The 16957-nt window shown below is 41.8% G+C and overlaps 1 protein-coding gene across 1 annotated transcript; it reads left to right on the plus strand.

Annotated features, from left to right (window-relative positions):
• The first annotated feature begins 794 nt into the window (after positions 1-794).
• Positions 795-14416, plus strand: LOC126212708 (ankyrin repeat domain-containing protein 2-like). The gene is made up of 3 exons (XM_049940122.1): positions 795-801; positions 1385-1610; positions 13873-14416. The coding sequence occupies exons 1-3, from the start codon at positions 795-797 to the stop codon at positions 14351-14353; spliced, it is 714 nt and encodes a 237-aa protein (XP_049796079.1). The 3' UTR covers positions 14354-14416.
• Positions 14417-16957: the final 2541 nt, after the last annotated feature.

Raw genomic sequence — 16957 nt, forward strand, 5'->3', positions numbered from 1 at the left:
TACTCACAAAGTTTTATCCCTAATGGACTTCGTACATTAGTCGTTTTGACGTAACATTCCTTCAGGAAGTTCACCGCAAACATCCTCAATAACATAAATGGATACGATGTTATTTATAACATAACAATAATATAAAATGCGGCACCGCGATTATATACAAAAATTCCCTAGAGCCAGACAATGTCCAAACGTTGCCGAGCGGACGCGCAATTGTGTGTAATATACAAAGGATGAGATTTATCAATATTTACGCCCCTTCAGGGACAGGTAATAGACGAATGCGCGCAGCATTTTTCAATCACGAAGTAGTTCCCTTGTTTGATACTACCCGTCCCACAGTGAACCCCATGCTGCCCGTAATCGCGATGTGATTGATAAGTAAGTGTTCCTCTTGATAAGTATGGAGGTGTGATTACACATGTCAATCACATCGCGATTACGGGCAGCCTCAGGACGTGCGCTAGCAGCGCATGTCGGGTGTTTCAAGCGTCAAATTCGCGTCTCAATATCTCGGGATGTAATGGGAATATTGCGATGCAATCAACGCCATTGTGTATGTGCTTTGTCATGCTATGGATTGCTGAAGAAAAAATATAGGAGGTCCATTTAAAAAAACATAGGTTTGTGTTAAAAAACATGTATGCTTTCGTTTTAGAATGTTTCCAAATATGTACATTCATGGGCACCAGCCCTACATAGATACCGGTGACAGTCGTTTTCCAATAGCTGTTACTGTTCCAGAGATATTTTGGGTGCATAAGATAGCTGGGACACCCTGTATATAAACAGCGTCGATGTCTGGTAAGTGGAGAGTCTCTGGTTCGAATCTCTCTTACAGTAAACCTTTTCTTACTTTTATTTAAGTTCTATTTTTTGTCAAGTAGAAATTATAATGAACAAATATTGAATTAAAATTTTCTAAAAAAAAAATAAGATGGATAGAGCATGTGCCATGTAAGCAGGAGATCCCAAGTTCGAGTCCCGGTCGGGGCACACATTTTCACCTGTCCCCGTTGATATATATCAACGCCCGTCGGCAGCTGACAGTATTAATATGATTCTAATTTTGTTTCAGAACTGTCCACAATGGCAGCTGCCAAAGAGATGCAGGAGGCTGCGGCCGTAGGCAGGGGGGACAGTGAGGAGGTGACGCTGGTGGCGGGCGACACGCATCTCCATGCAGGCGGGAGCCCCGTGTTGGCCTCCACGTTCCAGCACGACACACTGGAGGCCAGTGGCGGAGAGGTCACGGTCCCCGACGTGGAGGGTCCAGCACTCCGGGAGCTGCCGGTCTACGTGTATTCCCTCCGGGCCCCCCGGCTGTCCAGTATGGCCGCCCTACTGGAAGCTGCGGACACCGACTGTGTCCCCGGGCTGAAGGGAGGCTGTGAGCGGGAGCTGGCCGCTCAGCTGACAGTGGAGAACGCGGCAGCCACAGCGGTGCTGGCAGTCGGTCACTCGTGTCTCAGTCTCACAGAGGCCGCTGTCGCCTTCATAAAGGCCAACTTGCAGGTGTTAGCCACACAGGGCTGGGCCGATGCAGTCCTCAACCACCCTGATGAAGTGGTCGAAGTGAGTCGGCTGCTCGGTGAGCCGTCGGCAGAATACAGGTAAGCACGGCGTAACATGAAACTTCCTGGCAGATTAAAACTGTGTGCCTCACCAAGACTCCAACTCGGGCAAGTGCTCTACCGACTGAGCTACCCGAGCACGACTCACGCCCCGTCCCCACAGCTTTACTTCTACCAGTACCTCGTCTCCTACCTTCCAAACTTTACAGAGGCTCTCCTGCGAACCTTGCAGAACTAACACTCCTGGAAGAAAGGATATTGCGGAGATACGGCTTAGCCACAACCTGGGGTATGTTCCCGGAATGAGATCCTTTCTTTCAGGAGTGCTAGTTCTGCAAGGTTCGCAGGAGTGCCTCTGTAAAGTTTGGAAGTTAGGAGACGAGGAACTGTCAGAAGTAAAGATATGACGATGCGGTGTGAGTCGTGCTTGGGTAACTCAGTTGGTAGAGCACTTGCCCGCGAAAGACAAAGGTCCCGAGTTCGACTCTCGGTCCGGCACACAGTCTTAATCTGCCAGGAATTTTCATATCAGCGCACACTCCGCTGCAGAGTGAAAATCTCATTCTGACAGCATAATATGCTCACCTGCTTTTCCCACTCCTATATTTGTGTGTGTGTATTGTTCAGGAATATATATATATATATATATATATATATATATATATATATATGTGTGTGTGTGTATAATGTGTGTGTTTTATTGTACGTACAAACCCGGACTGACAGCCTAAATGTGGCACTGAACTCAAAGCCACTTCGCTTGCACGAAACTGAAGAGAATGCTGTGTTTCTGGAAACGGATCTTATTCATAAGCAAATAAATAAGCAAACCAATAGTTTCACGCTCAATAGACATGATCAGTGCGAACTGTTCGAGAAAAAAAACGTAACTGTATAAAAAAAGTAATGTCGACCTGTATAACACTGCAACCTGAAACACACGAAAATTTCTCCACTGACGTACGGCTCTGGTAAAATAAAGAAACTGACAGAACCTACATTGCGCAAAGGAAACGAAACAATCACATATTATGAATCTCACCTGCAAAATGAAGCACTGGCAGAAACGGCAACACAGCAAGACTCAGAAACAACTGAAAAAATCCTGCTTAAAACTAACTATAGTTGGTCCAGGGAAATTGGGTTGACAATCTTGACAGAGTGAGCCAATGAAACACATGACTTAACAATGAAATGAATACCCCTAGCTCCATACAGGCGTTGATATGTCAACGGGTACAGTTGAAAATGTGTTCCCCGGAGGGACTCGAACCCGGGATCCCCTGCATACATGGCAGATGCTCTATCCATCTGAGCCACCGAAGACACAGAGGATAGTGCGGCTGCAGGGATTTATCTCTGGCACGCCTCCCGTGAGACCCACATTCCCAACTTATTGTCCCACACTATATTCATAGTGCCCCTGCCCATTATACTCATTACTCGCGGCTTGTTGCCGATTCCCGTAAGAGTTCGGGCACTGTTTGTGCATCCGCACAGAAGAAGATGGTCAAATGGCCTGTGAGCCTTAACTATATATATATATATATATATATATATATATATATATATATATATATGACTTAACCTTTAAGTACAGAAATTTCAGTTAGGAGGGAACCTGTCAAAGAAACCAGTTATAACCTCTAATATGAAAATTCATTTACTAACTTCCATGGTACCGTAAATTAAGTCAGAAGATCAATCAATAGAATAATTATCAAAAACTAGACTGTGACGATGGGGAAGTGGATCAACAACACAAGCCTAGAAAAATAAAAATAAACCTTGTATCTCATCAAATAATACCTTGCTCTTCGTTTCAAAACATTTTTTATGTCCGTATGCTATCCAGCCTTTGTTCTGAGTCATCATTCCTCCTCGTAATAAATCTCCAGTTCACACAGGTCCAAAAGTGTGTCCATGCATTACACTGCACACTCAACGAACCCCGCAGCTATCCACTACTGACTTTCAAAGATTCTACGACTCCACTGTGCTGCCATCGCAGACACAGATACCGTTGCCTAACAACTACTTCTCTGACCATATTCCTTCAAATACAACAATTTCCTTTACAAATATTAACACATTCAATAACGCCATCAAAAAATAGCCACCTTGCACCATTCTCCTAGGTAATTAGAAGAAACCGTAATTTTACGTAAGAAAATAAGACTGAAAATTATATTTACTAGAACAACTTCAAATTTGTAAGCATCCTGTTAGAGAGACGGTAACATTTTGAACTATCAGTTGTAATACGCGAGTGAGCACTCCCTTGCTGGCTTTAAAATACCGCTCGCGGACACGTAAGACGTGTTTACCGATCTACGCTAACATTGGCGAATGCGCGCCGTTTTCTTCAAAATATTTTTCTCTCTATTGTTGACCTACTGACATTTCATATTACTGGGTTTCGTTTTTCATGGCTTTTTCATCACATGTTCCTACAGTTGGCATTCCGAAAAGAAAAACTGAATTAGTACAGTTAAGCAGAAGATTCTCATTTTTTATGTTGTACCTTTATCCATTTTATTCTTTCCTCCACTTTTCCGAAACAGAAGCAATTTTTTATAATAGAATTCTTATCTTCTACACATTACATTTACGTGCAGTCTCACTCTGTTGCATACATGTTTCACAGATAATTTTGTATTTAATGCATACCTCTAAGAGTATTGCTTATCACTAGTCGTCTATAAGAGATTGTCATTTTGCTTTAATGTAAAATTACGTTAATTGCTACCAGCAAGACGCAGTATATACCGCCTGCTGTATTCCAATTTTTCCTTATTGCTTAAGCTTCCGTAGTGTTAAGCGCAAGTTTCTCTTTTTAGTGACGTTGTCTTTGCTCCTTACCCATGTATTTGTAACAGTGGTGCTTTGTAAATAGAACTCTCTTCTGCACGCTGAATTTACATACAGTATTGCTCTGTCAGCAAATGTGTTAGAGATTTTATGCGTAATGTATATCTATAAATTTATCGCTTGTTAGTAGCCTGGTAGTGGAAATTTTCATTCTTACTTTAATGTAAAATGCTGTTACTGAACGCAATCCAAGTGTACTTCTTACGCGCATGTATTTAGCACCCTCCGCACCCCAAATTTTCCTCATCGATTGAGCCTGTACTTGTGAACAGTTGACCTTTCTCTGACATGCTGAATACTTAGGTTACCAAATATTTTATCCTTTGGACTCACGTTATAATTTTATATAGACAAGAGCCTTTACCAATGGGCGAATACATTTGTGCATTTATTCTGACATAAGCTGAATTTATTCTGGCTGCTGTCCCTAAGCCATGGTATGTGATGTTTCTCGTTTTCACATCAATTATGTATTAGGCAATAGCCGCTCAGCTTCAGCTAATGTAATTTACCACCCTGTGGTGTAACTATTGAGTACACTTACCTTACAAATATTTCGCGATTATTGATATTTTGTTAGATACGTAAAAATAGTTTGTAACCGTTTGTATACGTTTATAGGACCGACTTATTCTGAAGAAGATTTTTTAGAAATATCGTAACCTGGACCAAGGGCTAAATAAACCTTTGGTTTGAAACTCGGTGGCTGATTTTTATTCCCACCTCTTCTATTCTTAGTGATGTACATCAGATTCTTGTTGTTACTGATGACATAAGATCATTCTCTGCTCAATACTTCACACACTTTTGGTGCCTTCTTCACACCCTGCCCTCCCAAACTTAAATTGATTTACTTTTAAAATGCTACAGATGCGTAAAATTTCAATAATAATAAAAATAAAATATTTAACTGTTCCAGTATAAGCACAATTTCACATCATACATTAATACAATGCTTTTTTGTTGTATGCTTAACATCAATTCCTCTTAGAATTCAGCATTCACGCCGCCTGTATGCGCATTAATAGGAAGCTCATAAAACGGCTTACACTCCACAGTATCATAAATTGCAAACATTCTTCATCACACACACACACACACACACACACCACCACCACCACCACCACCACCACCATTATGTCGTAGGGATGGTAGAAGATCGAAAAAGTAAATGTAATTGGCTACACTAGATTTAGTCGTGCTCAGTGAAGTGAAAGACGAATAACGGAATATATGAACAGGATGAGAGAGTTGTATCATGAAAGGTTAGGTATGAATAGGAAGATATGGCAAACAGTGAATTATTGTGATTTGTCATCACAATCTCCAAACCGATGTCAACAATAATGCAACATCACGTCGGAAAGTTTAGTGAAGGAAGAATATATGACAACAATTGACAGCTAACTTCGTATATAAAAAGCGATTAATATATAATAATCACGCGGTATTGGAATGTTGTAGTAAGGGAAAGTTGGAAGACAGAGTAACGAAACAATATGGGGTCGCTGGCAAGAAATGCACTGCTCAGGAATAAAATCAGAAGAATCCTTTTCCACCTCGCCATCTCAGGGTGTGGATCACCCCGGTCGCACTGGCGTAGTTTGGCGTAGCAACCAGACTCAGTAACGACACATAGTATGCATACCAGATTCTCCACCCACTGTAGATGATGTTTCTGGCTGTTTCAGCAACAGATTTAGACTGGCGAATTCCCCTCCTGAATTTCTGGGACGGTGGGTGTTCAGTCTCTTTACTGTAGCGTGTGATTTTTACCCACCGTCCTTAGTTATTTGTCGTATGTATTCCAATCTCTATCTTGTTGTTGTTCTCGTTAACATCTCCCTGTCGTACCATTCCATTGCAGTCTCTCTCTCCCTATTGTGTTTATCCTTCATGCCACTGAAATCTCCGTCTTTCCCTGTTGTTTTTACCCTCCACAGCTCCCTGAAGCACCATACAATTCCAATCTGTCTTCCCCTGTTTATTATCCTTTACAGCTTTCTGTAGTACAGTGCAAGTTATTCGCTGATGTCTTCGCACAAGTCCTATCATCCTATAGCTTTTTCATGTTACTGTTTTCCACATATTGCTGTTCTCAGCTATTCTGCAGAGATCTTACAGTTCCTCTCTTACGAATTTACCTAATTTTCAAAGTCCTTCTATAGCACCCCATTTTGAATGCAATCATTCTCACAATCCGTGATGCATTTTAATACAATACTGTGTTCCAAACATACATTCTCAGATATTTCTTCCCCAAATTAAGACTTACGTTCGGTACTAGAGGCCTTGTGTTTCGATGAATGCCCTATTTTCCTGTGCTACATTACTTTTTGTAACAACATTGCTTCGTCTCTTACGTCTGTTTGCTTCCAGTGTAGTAGAATCCCCTCAATTCGTCTACTTTGTGGCCCCTAATTTTAATGTTAAATTTGCCGTCAATGTTATTTCTCGTACCGCCAATACTTCACTCTTCCCTTCGTTTATAAATCCTAATCCTAAGCGAATCGTATCAGCGGAAACCTTTCACTTAGTATTTTAATTCCATTCCTGGAACTTTCTTCTGTTCCACCATCGATCATTGATGTTCACTTTAAACAACTGGGAAGAACCACTGCATCCCTGTCTTGCACTTTTTTAATCCCAGTACTTCTTTCTTCCGTTCTTATTTCTCCCTGTTGACTATCGTGCATACAATATTGTATATTACCTGACTTTCCCTATATCTTATAATTAGGTTTCTTTGAGAATTTCGTATGTGTTTCACCATTTTACTTTGTCAAAGGCTTTTTAAATGTAGACAGATAAAATGAAGGTTCCTTGCTTTTTAACTCTTACCTCCATTATCAAGTCCAATGTCGTATCTACCTCTCTGGGTTTTTTACCTTTCCTAAACCCAAACTCGTTATCCTCTACTATATATCTAGCTTTCTTGTCCATTCTTCTGTATATTGTTGTCAGTAATTCCTATAAATGAGCTGTTTACCTCATTGTGCCAAACATGTCGCACATTGTGGTCCTTGCTCGCTTCTGGAGCGTCTGGATGATATTTTTCTGAAAGTTATGTTTCCAATCCGTCTTCCATTTCTCCGTCTATCACGTCATCTAACAGTTTCTCCCCCTCATAGAGGTGTCCAATGTACTATTTCCATCCATCCTTTCTCTTCTCTGTGTGTACTAATGGAATTCCTTTCTAATTATTAATTTGTTGAAACATTCACTTTTAATTTCACAAAAGGGTGTTTCGAGTTTGCTTTGTGCTGAAACTGCCCTTTCTACTTATTTTTCGATTTCATATAATTTTTCCTTCTTCTATTTTGCTTTCTTTGTCGTGGGCTACCTATAGATTTCATTCCTTAGCGGGTTATACCACTGTTGTCTTGTCTTTTCGTGAATATTGTTATATTTTCTTCTTTTGTCAATCAATTTCAGTGGACTTCACATTCGCCAGCATTTCTTCAGTTCCTTTCCTTGTACCTGCCATCTTCTGTGATTTCTGCTTTTAGAGATGTCCACCCTTGTTCAACTGAATTTCTAGTTTCGGTATTCGTTGTCGCATTATCTTAAGTTTCGTTGAACTTCCGATTCGCGTTTTACTCCTCACTACTGCAGAGTCCCATTCATTTGCAAACTGAATCCTCTTGACGGTTTCGTTAAGCTCCAGTTCACTCATTATCACAATAAAAATGTCATCAGAGTCTACATCTCCTCCCACATATTCCTCACAATTCAGTATCTGATTTCAGAATCTGTCTGGCCATGATGTAATCCAACAGGTATTCTCCTCTGTCTCCAGGCCTTTGCCAAGTATACCTCCAACTCTACGAACAGCCCAAAACACTGAGGCACTGAACAGCTCATATGGATGTCCCAGTGTAGAGAATGTAGACTTCCGGTACCTGCACCATCCTGAAAATCTGTTGGAATGGAGCAGCGATTGGGGGGGGGGGGGTGTTCTCGCACACCGACTGGTGTGGAGAATGAGCTGCTAATTTTAATTAGTAGTTAGTAATTAGCAGAGTAGGTCCCAGAAAATGCACTTCAGTGATGAGAGTATGTGGTAAGTTATCATAATTAAATATCACTGATCGTTACCATTGCTGTTACTGTCCAATATCATTATGACACACAAAAAGAAAATGGCGTATGGTATCGTTGGCCAGTTTACCCCCTCAAGGGAATTTCGGCCGCCAAGTGTAAGCCTTATTTCATTCGACGCCACATTGGGCGACTTGCGCACCGGTGATGCGGATGAAATGATAACAGAACAGCCAGTCCACGAGTGGAGAAAATCTCCAACCTGGCCAAGAATCCAACCCAGGCCCACTTAAATGGGAGGTAAGCACAGTACCACCCATCTGAGCAGGCGAGCTGACACACAAAAATCTCTGTATCTATGAATATAATATGAATGAGTCACAGACGTGGTAGTAGCACTGTGTAGGGGGGGGGGGGGGTGGTATGAATTGTAATAACGTAGGCTCAGTCATGGGTCTAGTGGGTGGTAGACTTAGATTTATCGGTAGAATACTAGGGAAATAAAATCAGTCTACAAAGGCAATTCCTTGCAATCACTTGTGTAGCCCATCCTACAATATGGCTCAAGTATGCAGGACCCATACCAATACGGCTAACGGGAGGTGTTGAATGTATACAGAGCACGGTAGTATGAAAGGTCACAGGTCTGTTTCATCTATGGGGAAGTGTGAAACTAAATTGGCACACTCCTGAGGACAGTTTGTGTCTTTCCTGAGCAAGCCTACTTACAGAGTTTATAGATCCGGCTTTAAACTATAATCCTGAGAATATACTCCAGTCTTCTATGTTCCACTGCAGTAGGGATCTTGAAGAAAAGATTAATCACCACACACACACACACACACACTTAAAAATGACTTCTCAAACTCCAAACGTTAACGAAATGGGAAAAGCCATAAGTGGTACACTGGGATGTATCCTCTGCCACGCGCTCCACACTGATTTGCAAGGTATACATGTAGATGTAGGTGAAGCATACCAAAGCTTCTGATTCCACATGTTAGGGACTGATTCACTCACAGTTCTATGCTGTTTCAACTGGACTTTCACACAGGTCTGCTTTCTGTGGTCTACAATGAAATACCATCATAGTTAGCAGGCCCAGATCTAGGGGAAATGGTGGGCAAGCCAGAGAATCTGCCCGAGGCGGCAATTTCATAGGGCGCCAAATTCATAATTTTGAAGAAAAGAAAGCCTTGTTTCACAAACCACCTGGCAGCCAGCTCATGTTGGTCTATCGATTATTTGTATGATTTTAAAACATATCGCTGTTGGTTTTCGAACACATTCTAAGTTGATTTCTGAACGAATAATAAGTTGATTTTTGAATGCGTGCATAGTGTACATGATTCTCTGCCAGGGGAATCCCATTCGAATATAGAACTAAGAAAACTTTCCCGCATACAAAAGGGGACGGTGCTACACGAGCTGAGCCGAATAAACCCGAACGGTTAAATGCCAGTCGCGGTTTATGTGGGTGACTGACTTACGAATGATCAGCTTTGTTGTAATTACTTGCGAAATCCATAAATTCAGACTACCAGAGTGGAGATGAATGACTAATGGGAATTACAGGTAAGAAAGGTTACATATTAATCCTCAGTGTTTCCAAGAAAATGAAATTTTGGAAGAAAATTTTTAACAGGTCGCTAAACCACTAAGGGCCGCTTGAACAGTCCCCGGTTAGCATCCGCTTAAGTTCTGTTCTCGAAATAGCGCGGAAAACACGTTGTACGAACGCGTAATAACACCTAACTGGAGAATAAACGTGAAGTTCACCGGAGGAGGAGGAGGAGGATATTAGTGTTTAACGTCCCGTCAACAACGAGGTCATTAGAGACGGAGCGCAAGCTCGGGTGAAGGAAGGATGGGGAAGGAAATCGGCCGTGCCCTTTCAAAGGAACCATCCCGGCATTTGCCTGAAGCGATTTAGGGAGAAGTTCACCGGAGAATACGTTTTGATGGTGGTAGCAATAGTTATCGAATTACTGACAAGATTGATTGTCAGAACGAGAAAGGGGAAGCAATGGGGACATCACACACATTATATGGAAGAATATGACGATTCAAAATTAATGTAAAAAATTCCGTACAACTACTTTTCGATCTCATGCTTGAGAAACAGGAGCCTTTGAACGAAATGTGAAACTGTTTCCTAACTTAAAACTTTTTGCCTGTAGTAGTCCTATTAGGCATTTAGTATTTTGGAACAATGTCTTGAAAGGAGGATATAAGACGAACATCAACAAAACCAAAACTATTATAACGGAATATAGTTGAATCAAATCAGGTCGTGTTGAGGAACTAGATTAGGAGATGACAAAGTAGTAGATGAGTTTTGCTATTTGGGGAGCAAAATAACTGATGATGGTCGAAGTACAGAGGATGTAAAATGTAGGCTGGCAATGGCAAGGAAAGATTTTTTGAAAAAGAGAAATTTGTTAACATTGAGTATAGATTTAAGTGCCAGGAAGTGTTTTCTGAAAGTATTTGTATGGAGTGAAACATGGACGATAAATAGTTTGGAAAGGAAGAGAATAGAAGCTTTCGAAATGCAGTGTTACAGAAGAATGCTGAAGATTAGATGGATAGATCACATAACTAATGAGGAAGTATTGAATAGAATTGGGAGAAGAGGAATTTGTGGCACAGCTCGACCAGAAGAACGGATCTGTTGGAAGGACACCTTCTGAGGTATCAAGGGATCACAAATTTAGTATCGGAGGGCAGTGCGGAGGGTAAAAATGGTAGGAGACAGAGAGATGAATACACTAAGTAGATTTGGATGTAGATTGCAGTAGGTACTGGGAGGTGAAGAAACTTGCACAGTATAGAGCAGCATGGAGAGCTGCAGCAAACTGTTCTCAGAACTGAAGACGACGACGACAACAACAGCAATACTGGTACTTTGTGAACTATATTCTGTCATGATATTTATGTAAATGAGTTGTACAAAAATTACTATTTGTACCAAAACAGTCTCACGTATTTGGCGTGTATTACAATTGCTGCAATATTTGAAATGTCTATTTCGTTTTATCTAGCGTACAGTGCCTAAATATATGTACTCATATCGAGAAACCATATCAGTCTTTCGTACTATTCATATCAACAGCTTTTTTAGTATTAGACAACGACATTTAGATTTACCACGTAGCAAACCTTTGCCGAAATTTGATGAGGTAATAGATCCTTTCGTAGGGAGGAAAGCATGCCGTGTAAAGCTGCGGCAAGATGAGAGAGACAAAAAGATGTTGGGACCTACAGATTGAAGAAATGTGTACTGTCTTGCTTGTCTCTCGTCTTTACTGGTTTTACATTTCCCGTATTTATTTTTGTCACACAAAACAGAGAGTTATTAGATAATAGTTAACAAAGAGTGCAAATTTCTCTGAGGAGTTTGTATTCTCCCGGTTGCAGATAACCTCATCCAGTATTACTTTTGAGTTTTTTAAGGGGGGCACGATGTCAAACCTGCCGACAGGGAGCTGGAGAGGCTCCACACGACATTTTAATTTCCACTGTCCTGCATAGATGTCTGATGGATTTCATTATAAAATATACACGTCTGAACTCCGCTGAGTGAATACAGTGACGTGCGATAGAAGAATGCTGTGTGAAGAGGTGTGGCATTACACTTTGGCATACTTAAGACCAAATAACATATTTTACATTTCCTCGAACATATGTGTTTGATATTTAAAAGCTCTTCAGAAAGATGTGCGCTACAAAATGAGCATATTTTTTAAAAATTGATTTTTTAATATTTGATGTCCCATCTTAAACGCTTGGAGAGGGGCGGATGGGGGCGATGGCAACTATAAAGTTTCAAGCTTTTGCCCCAGTTCCGAAATATCATAGATCCGGGGCTAATTGCTAGTACCCTAAATCAGACTGGTTTCACGTGAGTCAGTGTACACACCAGAAACAGCCAATGGAGCACAACCTCCACCATGGCCACACCTGGTAAAGCACTCTGGCGATCAGAACAACTTCCAGGTTATAAAACTGTGTATAGTCGTTCATAATTCACGTTTTCAATCTCGTCATTGCATAGAAAAGGATAGGGAATGTAACACGTAAATCTTCAGAAAGTTGAGATTCATCTTGAGTATGTGACACATCTTTGTAGAGATCTATTTTCAGTTGGCAGAGTAGCACCACTATCTGTGTCCATTTAGCATTTATCGAAAATAAAGTATCTGGAAGCGAATATTAGATTGATTAGCTGTAATAACTTCATTGACAGAATTAAAAAGAGTACATTGTTCCTGTCCACTTGATGTTTGTAGAAATATTGCCATGTTTTATGTAACAGCGCATGCAAGTCACAGTTTGCAGTAACAGAAAATAGCTGTTATGGGCTAGAGTGATGATAGTGATCTTGTAATACGAAAGTGATGCTATGGATTTCTCAGTACTTGCATCAGTGGTATGAGGTAGACGTTGTGTTCACAAAGCTGATGTCTGCTTAGAGGAAGATTAGATATATAATGATAATCTAGCAAAGTGCATGAAGCATAAATTTAGTCTGAGACTGCAAGTTTTGCAGTACCCAGCAGACATGTGGTGCACACAAGAATTTAATTACAGGTTTGTGTTTTGTTTGTTTTCGTGTGTGTGTTTGTTTGTTTTCGTGTGTGCATTTGTTTGTTTTCGTGTGTGTGTGTGTCTGTTTGTTTGTTAGTGCGTGTGTGTGTGTCTGTTTGTTTGTTTGTGCGTGTGTGTGTGTGTTTGTTTTCGTGTTAGTGTGTGTGTGTGTGTGTGTTTGTTTTCGTGTGTGTGTGTGTGTGTGTGTGTGTGTGTGTGTGTGTGTGTGTGTGTGTGTGTGTTTGTTGGTGGTTTTCCTAATGTTTCGACAAATTCATGTTTTGTGTGAAGGAGAAACTTTTTCTATGGCTATGGGGAGGCTATGTTACGAAATTTGGCAGTAACTGGACTGAAATCTTTTGGCTCCTTCTAAGGAAATTGTTTAAATACATGGAGACGTGATTTTTTTGACGTGTTACCGACAATAGTTTTAGGAGGATTGCTGCACACACAGATAACTAGTATCTGTAGTATGAAGCATCTGTTACAGTAGAGGTCAACGACTGGTTAGCAATAGCGCTTTAAGGTCGAATAAACTGACTTCTAGATAACAAGGAGAAGCACAGTTTCTTGAGAGACTGATAAGGGAATTTTTAATGGAAAAGGGATGAAGACTTTGATCGTAGGGTAGAAGAGAATCTCTGTACCTTAATATAAACGGTGTTGGACACTCTTTTCTACTGTCTAAGGTGATTATATCTGCATTCAGAATTGTTCGAGTTTTTTGTGTGTGATGGATTTCTTCATTAGGTGAGTGTGTTTTTGTAGTAAACTCTGGGAATATTTCTGTTTGTTGCAGACGCCTTCCCGGAAAGGAGTGTGGCAGGAGGCTGATCGAGGCAGCTAAGGAGGGGGCAGTGGAGGAGCTGAGGGTGCTTCTGGCGGCAGGTGCGAATGTGGAGGCGAGGGACGAGGACATGTGGACTGCCCTGCACTGGGCGGCAGTGAGGGGACACGAGAATGTGGTGAGGTGTCTGGTGGAGGGTGGGGCGGACGTCGAAACCAGAGACAGCAGGGGGAACACACCCATGCACTGGGCTGCATACCGCGGCCACGCGGCTGTGGTACGGCTACTGGCCGCCACCTCTGGTGACCCCAACGCCAAGGACGAGTACCAGTGGACGCCGTTGCACTATGCAGCGAGGCAGGGCCACGCAGAGGTGGCGGCTGTGCTGCTCGATGTGGGGGCCGACAGAGGGGCCTGGGATGATCACGGACAGATACCTCTGTACCTAGCCATGCAGAACAGAGAGCAGCAGCTTGCAGATATGCTATCATGAAGCATGCAGTCCAAAAAATTCTTTTGCTATAACATTTAAACACATCTCTACATTTATTTTGTATAATTTTTCAATGAAGAATGTAAAAAATTAATTCTCCAGTCACTCATTTACATCCACATTTAAGTAGTACATGAAGGTACTCTATTATCAGCGTGTGGGAACTGAGGTTCTGGAAAACGAATTGAAAATACAAGACACTACCTCTGTTTATAAGAAAAAAACTCAAATGCATTTCTGGGCTAAGCTTTGCAGGCGTCAACAAGTACTGAAAAATAAATACTTCACTGCAAATGAAGATAACTACTGCATGGTATGTGGTAACTGAAAAGTACAGGCTGTTTCAAAAAGGGCTTTACAACTTTAAAAAGTCATATAAATTTATTGAAAGAAGATGCAGAGTAGAGTTTAGTGTTACTTTATAGGAGAACACATTAAGTTTTCTTAACCTTAAACTAACATCCCTTTGGGAGTCAATTTCTTCCCAAATTCGCTGTAGCATTGCAGGTGTAACTTGATCAGTGGCAGCCTAAATTTTTGCTCTAAGTCCAGGTAGAGAAGCCAGCACAGGTAGTACAAACACGATAACTTTCATGAATCCCCATAAAAATGTCGAGTGGTATGAGGTCTGGGGGACGTGGTATGCCATGCATTTGGCGAATCGCGACCAATCCATTGACTTGGAAAGTGGTCACTGAGAAAATCCCGGACATCAGCCAGGTAGTGGGGGGTTGCACCATCTTGTAGGCTTACTAGGAGGATCTTTTGCGGACATGAAAGGGAAATAATGGTCGAGGAAATAACGCTCACCGACTTCGATTATTGAAACCAAAACACACAGCTAGCACTCTCTGGTCCAACGAAGGCAGCCATCTTTAACGCAACTGCCTCTACTGCTCCGTACAGTGCGTTTCGGCACTAGCGAGCTACGGGAGACAAAATTTGATGTATTTCCCTACCAATTGACACTACAATCACCTCTGTAGGTACTATGAATTAATATGAATTTTCAAAGTTGTAGAGACCTTTCTGAAACAGCATGTATATCAGGCTGGCTTATATCCTGCTACAATATGTGATCGAAAGTATCCGGACACCTGGCTGAAAATTACTTACAAGTTCGTGGCGCCCTACATTGGTAATACTGGAATTCAGTATGGTGTTGGCCCACCCTTAGCCTTGACGACAGCTTCCGTTCTCGCAGGCATACTTCAATCAGCTGCTGGAAGGTTTCTTGGGGAATGGCAGCCCATTCTTCACGGAGTGCTGCACAGAGGAGAGGTATCGATGTAGGTCGGTTAGGCCTGGCATGAAGTCGGCGTTCCAAAACATCCCGAAGGTGTTCTGTAGGATTCAGGTCAGGACTCTGTGCAGGCCAGACCATGGATTATGCCAGGCTGTGCATTATGAACGGGTGCTTGATCATGTTGAAAGATGCAAACTCCATCCCCGAATTGATCTTCAACAGTGGGAAGCAAGAAGGTGCTTAAAACGTCAATGGGCCTGTACTGTGAATAGTGCCACGCAAAACAACAAGGGGTGCAAGCCCCCTCCATGTAAAATACCATCACACCATAACACCACCGACTCCGAATTTTACTGTTGGCACTACACACCCACACCCTGCCACCGGATCGCCACATTGTGTACCAGGATTCGTCACGCCACACAACGTTTTTACACTGTTCAGTCGTCCAGTTTTTACACTTCTTACACCAAGTGAGGCGTTTGGCATTTACCGGCGTGATGGGTGGTTTATGACCAGACGCTCGACCATAAAATCCAAGATTTCTCACCTCATGCCTAACTGTCATAGTACTTGCAGTGGATCCTGATGCTGTTTGTAATTCCTGTGTGATGGTCTGGGTAGATGTCTGCCTATTACACCTTACGACCCTCTTCAACTGTCGGCGGTCCCTGTCAGTCAACAGACGAGGTTGACCTGTACACCTTTGTGCTGTACGTGTCCCTTCAAGTTTCCACTTCACTATCACATAGGAAACAGTGGATCTAGGGATGTTCATGATTGTGGGAATCTCGTGTACAGACGTATGACACAAGTGACACCCAGTCACCTGACCACGTTCGTAGTCCGTGAGTTCCTCCCCCATTCTGCTCTCTTACGATGTCTAATGATTACTGAGGTCCCTGATATGGAGTACCTGGCAGTAGGTGGCAGCACAATGAACGTAATATGAAAAACATCTGTTTTTGTTGGTGTCCGGATACTTTTGATCATTTTGTGTACGTGAAACCACTGATAATCGCACCACACCCAGATTAATGAGGAATGATCTCTAGGGATAGAATTTTCCACACTGATTTCAGACTGCATTTACTTGTACATCCGCAGCAAACATGGTGCAGTACTTCTTGTCTTTTATTATAATCTGACATTAGTAGTAATATTCACAATGCATTATGCGCTTATCATCTGGAATCGGGTTATCAGTTGACATTCCAATTGAGTGGTTCCCAGAGAGCTGTAATGCTGCTGATATGAAATGTGCTGGCAGGTAACGTGTATCTTAGCTCTGATACTGCAGGATGCGACAGCAAATTGTCACTTTACACTTCACCTTCTATTGATCTTCAGTGATTTCT

Source organism: Schistocerca nitens, chromosome 11, assembly GCF_023898315.1.
Source record: "Schistocerca nitens isolate TAMUIC-IGC-003100 chromosome 11, iqSchNite1.1, whole genome shotgun sequence".
NCBI lineage: Eukaryota > Metazoa > Arthropoda > Insecta > Orthoptera > Acrididae > Schistocerca > Schistocerca nitens.

Coding starts and splice junctions, on each gene's coding strand:
- LOC126212708 (XM_049940122.1), top strand. Junction 1,611..13,872: donor GAGCCGTCGGCAGAATACAG/GTAAGCACGGCG, acceptor TGTTTGTTGCAG/ACGCCTTCCCGGAAAGGAGT.